Below are 9,608 nucleotides of genomic sequence, written 5' to 3'. Positions count from 1 at the left end.
AAAACCACGCCCCTGCAAATTCGCCTACTACAACAAGTTACACCTCCCGCGAAGAAACAAGTATAAATGTCATTGACTGAAACAATCTTTTAAGTAAATTCTTTTATATTTTATGTATGAAATGTTTGTCGAGCTTATATTGCTTTCGAATCTTATTATGTATGAAATAACTGCTAGTAGTAAAACATAAAATAAATTGTACTATCAAATTAATACAGACTCATGGTGATTATAGCTAAAAACCTAGCCCCCACACCTAATTATGCTTCTGCGTCAACTCCACAGCGTCGTGGCCGTTTTATGGTTCTGCGTCGGGTTGCGTTGCATCGCGGTGCATTTCACCACCAGAACGCTAGGGGGGTTGTTCGCGAATCGCTTTGCTAGTTTGTTTTGGTTCCGTGCGCCGGTTACGCTTTTTCATTTCCGAGAATGGCGAGCGAAAGAGAGAGAGTGTTGTTGCAGCTGGAGCTAATCGACATTGAACAACAAATGATTTTATTGCAAATGTTTAATCGCAGAAGAAAAAGAAGACGTCAGCGAAGGTGGTCTGCACAAAGACAGTGGCGGTATAGCGGGAGGGGGGAAACCGGAAAAGCTACACTCCAGAAATGATGTATAATCTGACCAATCACAGCCCTTGCGGTCTGCGTCGCCTCGACGCGTAGTTAAATTTTTTTGGAGGTGCACGACGAGCTACGGCGGAGGGATCGGAGAGGGGTTCGCGGCGACGCAGAGGGGTCTGCGGGGGTACGCCGTCGATTCGACGCAGAAGCATAAAACAGGCTTAAACCTTACCCTAAACCTACCCCTTCCATAATTTTTTTTTTTTTTTTTACTGTAGTTTCATAATTAAAATACTTTAAAAACTAATGAAAACAAACAGGATGACAACGGCATATGGGGATCTACGTTATACGATTTGTATACCTTATCAATAGGTGATGATAATGAAGCTTAAAAAGCGAGGAAAGTTAAGTAGAATAAGAGCAGTACTAGTGGCGACATCAGCCATTTCAGATAGAGGGGCTCTGATAACATGGTGCAGGTATGACATCACTTCGTAGGCCAAAACGCCGAAGCGAGTTGCATTTTAGCACTTCCATCCCAGTTCCATCGTCCCGAAGTCAGTGGGGTTTTTTAATGTGTTTTTTTGTTAAACGGCTGAAATAAGGTCTGTGGTAAACACAAGCTCAAGACATTTTTAGGTTTTATTCTACAACATAAAATACATCAGCATTAGCCTGACGTCGTCATACTCAGATTCTAGTCAGAATATGAGTCTGATACTGCTCCATTGGGCTGTGATTAAAGGCGTTTTCACACCTGAAAGTCCGCACCAAGGTCTGAACCAAAGGTCATGTTTTGATACATTGTATACATTCGGTTAATTTTGGTTTGGTTTCACATTGCAATTGTGCGAGTGCACTAAAGAACTTTACATGACTTACTTGCGTCCTGTCGTCATCATCTAGTATGTGGGCTGCATCTTGACATTGATTGGTTTGTAAACGGACGTGCGTCTGACGTCAGCGTGTTGTCAATTTGGCGGGTAACTTTGACAAAAATGAATGAACAGACGCATTGTAGCCACTATACTTTTATTATTATGGCATTACTCCCTGCAGCACCAACTATACTCGAGGCTAGTTTAAATTTGCCAAATGAACATCCTCGTTGTGCGAACATTTTATCGTCGCTGGCAGGACGCAGGACAAATGTGTGTGTGTGTATTGACAGATCTGCACATAAATATTCTTCTTCAGTTGTTTAGGCTACGCGGTAACCACCGGAACTTCCTGTAAATGGTCTGAAAGTCCGAACTACACAGAAAATGCTTTCACACGAAAATACCCAGATGACATACTACTTCTGGCTAAAAATCTGAAGAGTACCTATGGTGAACTCTTTACTGTCCCATGAGGCCATGGAAGAGAATTTGTCAATGGCAGTGAAGCGTTTTTTGGTTAGCTAGAACAAGATGTCATTCTACATTTTTGATTGAGGAAGGGGGATAGGATATTTCACAACAGCGCTAGCATGAGCCGTACATGCCATGACTTCATTCTTAAACTGAATTTTAAGGCGTCTTTGTTACAATGTAATTATACAGTTAAATATTATACTGAGCAGCATTAATTAACATCTGCTAGCAGAAACTAACAGGATCGTGCTAATTAGCCAAATCTCAAGCCTTAAATGCTCTTTTGGTACACAACAAAGTTTAACTTTGATAAACCCTTGGCATTTATTCATACTGTATAAGCTTAAATGTAAGATTTACTGACTATAACAGAGCAATAGCCATTGACACTGTTGAAACGTCATTCTTGGGTGTATCAACAAGGAAACTGCATTATTTTTTTGCCTCTATCTTTTAGTTCATTAGATAACCACATTTTTCTTTAGAAACCTGCTACAACACTCAGCATGTGCGGTTAAAGGATCAATAATTAACCAATGATGCCTTGAACATTTTCAGGTTCAGATAGTAGATTATTATATGTCTTGTTAGTTATATCACAATACCATTTGTTGAGCAGCCAAATCTCAATGTTCTCTATGATCTATCCTGTCTTTCTTTTGGAATTTCCTAACAGGGAAATTCATAGTTCAGACAAAGGTGCACAGATTAAAGTTTGGCTTCATCAACTTCTCAACAATCCATTTGAAATACCGTCATATCTCATCACAGCCATGAACATTTATCTTTAAGATGTATATAATCTTAAACACCCAACCTTCTGCACGGCCTTCATCTTATTCACTATTATTGTACTATTATAAATCGATCATACAATGTAACTCCTGCATATCACTATTTATGGTCTGTTAATCTCTTGCCAGAATTTATGCATAATCAAAAACAGCAAGCTTACACTGACCAAAGAGCTGGTGACTAATGGGTTTCTCAGAAATGGCAACAGGAGGCATTTTAATGAATTCTAATGTTACCAAAATAGACAGTATAAGTTCGTAATACACGTCTTCCATCAACATCTCCACCCCAGAAACACCTTTGCTATGAAGATGTCACGTAGGTCATGTAACAGGCTAATGAATAGGTTTGTTTCATAAGGTTTTGAAAAACTTTCATACCATTTTAAAAATGTCATGTGGTGCAATCATCATGTATAATCAACATGTTTTCTTTGCACCTTGAGTGCATCTTAAAAAAGGTAAATTGAGGGACTCAAACACAACTATTAAAAAAGGTTCAAACATTCACTGATGATTGAATTGATTTTGAATTTGAATTTATTTTTTACAAAATAAGAAAAAATCTTCATCCTGTTCAAAAGTTTCTTTTTTCCGTCTTGTGGATTATATGAAAACATTTTATGTAAAATATCTTATTCAGGACAGTTCTAAATAAAAAAATAACATTTAGCATTTTGTATGATCCTTCTTAATTTACATTTAGCAGATTCTGCAAGGTGAATGTAAACTTTTGAGCATGACTATATAAATATATATATATATATATATATATATATATATATATATATATACACACACACATATATATATATACAAATATCATGAATTATTATTAATTGATTAATATCATTCAATATCATTAATATCATTCAATTTTTGGGGAGTCGCGCCACATGACATTTTACACCCTGAACTAACTTTGGCTTGTCATAAAAAGGTAAAATGATCTGATATTTTAAAAGACTTATTGACCTTTGCACACAGTCATGAGGCTCCACAGCAGTCTTCTAGTCTGATGTAATTTCCTGTTTTGTTTTTTTCCATACATGTTGGTTGGACCAAATGACTTTATTTTTCAGCAAGTTTTTCAGATATTAATAAGAAGTTTTGTTACATTTTTATTTTATTAGTAAAGATTGTCAAACTTTTCTCATCAAGGATTTCTTTATTTTAACAAGGCTGATTTATTTATTATGATATCAGGACAGTTGTCCTGGACAGACTTCATTTTAAAATGAATTTTAATTTAGCTTAATTTGCCAACTCTATTTCACGAGAAAATGTATTTTACAAAGCTGCAATTTCGTACAAATTCCTACAAAGTGATTCATAGGAAAATGTACGTTTTGTAATAAAAGAATGTAAGCATTAACCTGCTATCTCTAAACCAAACTCTCAGTGTCGGCAGGTTGTACAAAAACATATGAATGAGATCGAGTACGAAATTGAAATGTGAAATAGTTACGAATAGTCATGTGATTGTGTTGTGAATGCAGATTATTGTTGCCTATAAGCAAGAAAACCAATATTGTTAAGCCATGTGTGTGTGAAAGAGTTCAAAACAGTGTAAAGTTGATAATAAATGTGTGCAACCATAATAAAGTGCCAGAGATAAACAGCATTTTGCGAGTTCCCATGGTAAGCAATGTCTTTAATGTCATTCTGTCATAACCTTGCATATGTAATCCTAATCAAAAGACTCTTGATCACTGCGTCTCACAACAGAGTGTCGCCCACATTTTGGATGACGACATACTGTTTCGAGATCAGCAGGTATACACAATTCACAGGGCTAGCAAGGTGTACAAGGTGAGATTGGGGAAACGGCAGACAAACACATCTAAGCAGTGATGGAGGTACAGATCAGAGACAAGTGAAGAAGAAGAAGAAGAACTTAGTAAGCTGTAACATTAGCACTATACTGTGCCACATTCTCAAGATGTCATCCTGTAATAAGTTTTACAGAGTCTCTGCAAAGATCGAGTCCTTACAAGTATACGCTAAATAAATGTCACAAGGGCTGTATTACAGTAGCACCTTACCTTAGAATCCTATCTTATCTATCCTGTTTACTATTCATGGTTATTTCACTTGGGAAATTTTACTTTTTCAAATCTTTAACCAAGAATTAAGATAGGAAGTTTCTGTAATACAGCCCCAGTAGACTATCAGTGACTCGTTGTGGGAGGAAAGAGGAGAATCATATACAGAAAAAGAGGGCAGGAGAAGAGTAGGTGGGAAAACAGAGCAAATGAGGGAAAATAAACACCCCTTTTTCACCAAAATGGTCTCAGAACCAGCTTGAGTGCCATAACTGACCCCTGACAAAAAACGTTCCGCCTGACAGTATTTTTTTTTGTTTTTTTATACGGGTTTTGAGAATATATATATATATGCATTCAAAGTAATTTGATTCAGTGTTTTAAGGACATCATGACAAATATATAGCGGAAAAAAAAAAGTTATATACACCGTTATATATTTTTATATGCTGTGTTTTGAGAATACGTTTGAGCATCCAATTTTAGCATCTTTATATCATAAGCAAGCAATATATAACTAACAAAATGAATAGGATTCAATTTGCACATACAATCTAAAATCATTCATATTTTTCATGAATCTTTTAGAAATAGATCTGAACATCCAAAGTAATTTAGTCAATTTGCATGTATGATATTCGTAAATAAGCATTTCAAATTTGTTTGCTTTATACATTTTGTTTTAGGGGCTAGTTTTGTTTTGCGTCTTGTATTTGTTTTTGAAATTTTGCTGCTGACATGTGACATTATCGGTTCCAGGTTCGAGACAAGCAGGTTTTAGAGGCCAACGGCATTTTCCCATCCCAGAACCACCTTTTCTGCAGTGGAATGGTTCCAGATTGGGTGCCAGCATCCTGTTGGCGGAAAAGGGGTAAAACAGGTGAGAGAGCGATCAAGGGTCTGAAGTGCTGCCCTGAGGAACCAAAGAAGAGAATTGAGGTGTCACAAAGAGACGAGGAAGATGCAATGGAGAAGAAAGAGAGAGAATGAAGGAGCAGACAGAGAGAAATAAGACTGCAGAAGGGACAGACGGGTGCTACTACAGCTAGAAGTGAGAGCGGACATGGCTGATCTCTCAGTTATTGGCTTCCCCTCCTTCGCTGTCCTGCTGGTCGCTGGTCCACAGGGTGAGGTTGTCCCGCAGGAGCTGCATGATGAGCGTGGAGTCCTTATAGGAGTCCTCGTTCAGATTGTCCAGGTGGCCGATGGCGTCATCGAAGGCTTCCTTGGCAAGCTGGCAGGCCTGCTCGGGTGCGTTTTGGATCTCGTAGTAGAAGACGGAAAAGTTGAGCGCCAGGCCCAGGCGGATGGGATGGGTGGCCGGCATGCCCTTGCTAATATCGAAAGCCTCTTTGTAGGCACCTTCGGACGATTCGACGGCAGAGGCCCTCTTTTCGCCGGTGGCCACCTCGGCCAGGTACCGGTAGTAGTCGCCCTTCATCTTCAGGTAGAAGACCTTGCTCTCTAGCTGGGTTTCGTCACAGTTCTTGATGAGGTACTGGTCCAGCAGGGTGAGAACGTCTTGGCACACTGACTCCAGCTCCTTCTCGACGGTCTCTCGGTAGACACGCACCAGTTCCAGCTTCTTCTCATTGCCATCCGCCGCCGTCTTCTGCTCTATGCTGGATATTACACGCCAAGATGACCGCCGGGCCCCCACCACGTTCTTGTAGGCCACCGAGAGCAGGTTGCGGTCTTCATTGGACAACGGCTCGTTCAACTCCGTGACCTGATGGTGCAGAAGGTCAGATGTTGGGTCAATAAACGCAATTATGTTCGCAACGTATATTTGTTTTAAATTGGGACATTATGGTGCTGTACAAAGGTGTTCTGATCAAAATCTATCAAGACCCTGGATAAAGGATAAAGCACAATTTATTTTATAGAATAGAAAATGTTTGTTTGAACTGGAAGAAATCCTTAAGTTATTTGCAGCCAAAATTGAGATTTAGACTGTTATAATAATAATTAATAATATAGTGATATTAACGAAAAAGGCTAATATTGAAACCCAAACATTTATGATTACATTATTTCAAATTAATATCATGTAATTTATAATCACTGAATAAGATTGAATTTTTTTAATAAGATTTTACTCTCAGACTGACATTTTGAAAGAAATATTTTTGATGGCAAGACTTTTCCAGGTCTGAGTATTTTAAAATTACTTGACATTTTCAGGTTTACCATGACCATATGCCAATGTCAAACAGTCAAAGTGGCATAATAATGACAATATCTAATCAAAACAGGTGAGTAGGGTAAGGCTGCTTATATTAGTAATGGAAAGAATAAAAAAAACAATACACTGAAAAAAAGCATCCGTGTCCTGTTTGACCCACACTAACTGACTGACTGACTGACTTTCATCCTTTGTGCTTAGATGTCAAACCAGACAGCTGATGCTGCACTGCTAGCTCACATATTGAGCTTTATTTTGACAAAAAATTAACATGAGCTTTTGAGACAAAGTTTCAAAGTTTTATCTGACTGTATAACAGCGTTCATTGTTTAAAACGTAGCTTGTTGTTTTTATCCCATTTTCGCAGACACAGATACACAATGGATGTGGATGAGGGTGTCGTCATATCGCCGCCTATGTTCATTCACTGTAACGACAGATTTGCTCGATACCGAACCGAAACCTACAATTTATTAGCATTATGTAGCGTCATCCCTCCCGTTTTTGTCTGTTGATTACTTATAATATATCTTAATTTTTTAATGCACATTGATTTTTACCCAACATTTAAAGGTTTAATTTATACACAAATAAAAACCATTTCATTATTTTCTCACCCACATGTCGTTTCACACCCGCATTACTTTTTTCTTTACAACAAAAAACCAAACGCGAGGTTAGTCAGAATGCTATTGCTAGTTACTGACAGTCTCAGTCACCGTTCACTTTCACTGCATCTGTTTTCCATTCAGTGAAAGTGAATGGTGACTGAGACTGTCATTCTGCCTAACATCTCTCCCTTTTGTGTTTCAGGGAAGAAACAAAGCAGTGAAGGTGCAGCCATATGAAGGTGAATGCATTATGACAGGATTTTCATTTGAGCTGAACTATCCCTCTAACACTGCTTATTTTATATATAACAAAAGAGATGCTCGTGACAGTAGCGAAAGCTTCTTTAATTGTACAAACTGGAAATGCACCCATATTTGAGCATTATTAAAAGAATAATTATTATTTAAAAAAAACTCAATGCATATATTATATTGCAATCGTCTCTTAAGGACTGATTGTGCATGAATGCATGTATATTAATAATGACCCACCAGCTTCATCGCGGAGGCCATGTCATCATAGCGCTCCGCCTGCTCCGCGAGACGGGCTCTTTGGATCAGTTGTTCCCTATCTGCCATCCTCTCTGGTCAAAGGCTGTCGGTTCGCACCGGGTTCGGTCGTTGCTCGGCAGACCACACTGGTTGTGCGAGAGAGAGCGCGCGCTCCGGTCAGCACACAGGCGCGAGCAAAATCTGGAACAGCCGCGCACGTGAGGGTGTAACGGCGAGCCAAAGGTTGAAGGTGCAGATTTATATATATATAAATATTTTAATGTCTATATATTTTTGTAACGCTTTCTTTCCCCTCCCAGCCCTCGATATCCTCCAAGTTTCGCCCGAATATTACTATTTTTTCTTTCGACTTGTGGGGTGCTGCTGCTGCAAGCGTCCTGTCAATCCCAACGAACAGGGTGGAGGGGGAGCTGGAGGGGGGGTGCGCGCACTCGCTCTATTTCAGGATGACGTCATTTTCTAAAAATAGCCGCATGCCCTGCAGCCGCGCACATGCGCAGTGAGGTTTGCTGCATTGTTCAATGCAGCGGCACACACCGCGCGTGCGCTCGAGAAGGAACTCTTCCGCATTCAAATGAAGCAATATGCTTCTGTTTGTCCAAAAACTGATGATGAAAGGATAATGGGATGCATGGACATACCTCCTTAGCATTTTTTTTGTCCAGACAACATGAATGGACTGATGTGGACAGACAGATACGTATTTTCAATGTGAACAAAGGTCAAGTATTTATCCGTGCACTGGCTGATGTCTCTGCAGTGTTACTGCTGAAAACATGCAGTTGCTGCATTATAACAGTGGGGTTTAATTCGATCAATTTGACCTTGGGGATAATGTAAACAAAGTTGGATCTAATATATCTTTAATTTGGTTCAAGAATTCAACTTATGTCCCTACAGAATTACTTTGATTATCAAAATGCAAAGGTGTTTACAGATGTGCATGACAGTTATAACATTGAACATATCTCTTAACTCTTGATCAAGACCTTTACTTAGCTCCTCATTCTCAGGATATTTAAATACAATTTACACCAATCTAAACATTGGTTATGAAAATGTACATCAATGGGGCCAAGCACAAAAAAAAAAAAGTAAGACCTGATATTAAAGGTAGGGTAGGCTATTTCGGAGTGGCTAGCAAGCATTAGATCCCACCCTCCAATGCCACGCCTCCTTCAAAACAAATGAACGCAGATTAAGCAAAGTGTCATAAGAGACGGCGTTAAACTACCTCATGTCTCAAAGCACATTACATTACAATAGTAATGAACATAAACAACTTACAGAGCTTTAGTTGTACCACCTGACTGCTGCAGATTCATTTCGGGGTCAGGTTCAGTTGATAGTGTTGACATAGAAACGCATAAATCCGAAGACGTGAACAGCTCCAGGTGGACGTCATGGGTTGCCATCTCGTAATGGTACGGGTTACAACATAACTTGAACACAGCATAATCGTTGTTTTGATTCAGAAAGGAACTGTAATAGGCGGATGCTGTTTGTTTTTGGTGCTTGGTGGCTGTCTGTCTACAACTC

The 9,608-nt window shown here is 39.0% G+C and overlaps 1 protein-coding gene across 1 annotated transcript; it reads right to left on the bottom strand.

Moving 5' to 3' along the window:
• Positions 1-4,352: 4,352 nt before the first annotated feature.
• ywhah (tyrosine 3-monooxygenase/tryptophan 5-monooxygenase activation protein, eta polypeptide) lies at positions 4,353-8,475 on the bottom strand. Its single transcript, XM_084400643.1, has 2 exons — positions 8,049-8,475; positions 4,353-6,489 (listed from the first exon to the last, which is right to left on the bottom strand). Exons 1-2 carry the CDS (start codon positions 8,133-8,135, stop codon positions 5,836-5,838), a joined length of 741 nt encoding a protein of 246 aa, XP_084256769.1. The 5' UTR covers positions 8,136-8,475; the 3' UTR covers positions 4,353-5,835.
• Between the last annotated feature and the right edge of the window lie 1,133 nt (positions 8,476-9,608).

The sequence above is a fragment of the Rutilus rutilus genome (genome assembly GCF_951802725.1).
Source record: "Rutilus rutilus genome assembly, chromosome: 25".
Lineage (NCBI taxonomy): Eukaryota > Metazoa > Chordata > Actinopteri > Cypriniformes > Leuciscidae > Rutilus > Rutilus rutilus.
Note: the sequence above shows the minus strand (reverse complement) of the source record. Positions and strands in the feature narration are given on the sequence as shown.

Coding starts and splice junctions, on each gene's coding strand:
- ywhah (XM_084400643.1), bottom strand. CDS start 8,135: ATGGCAGATAGGGAACAACTGATCCAAAGAGCCCGTCTCGCGGAGCAG. Junction 6,490..8,048: donor TGGCCTCCGCGATGAAGCTG/GTGGGTCATTAT, acceptor CTGCACCATCAG/GTCACGGAGTTGAACGAGCC.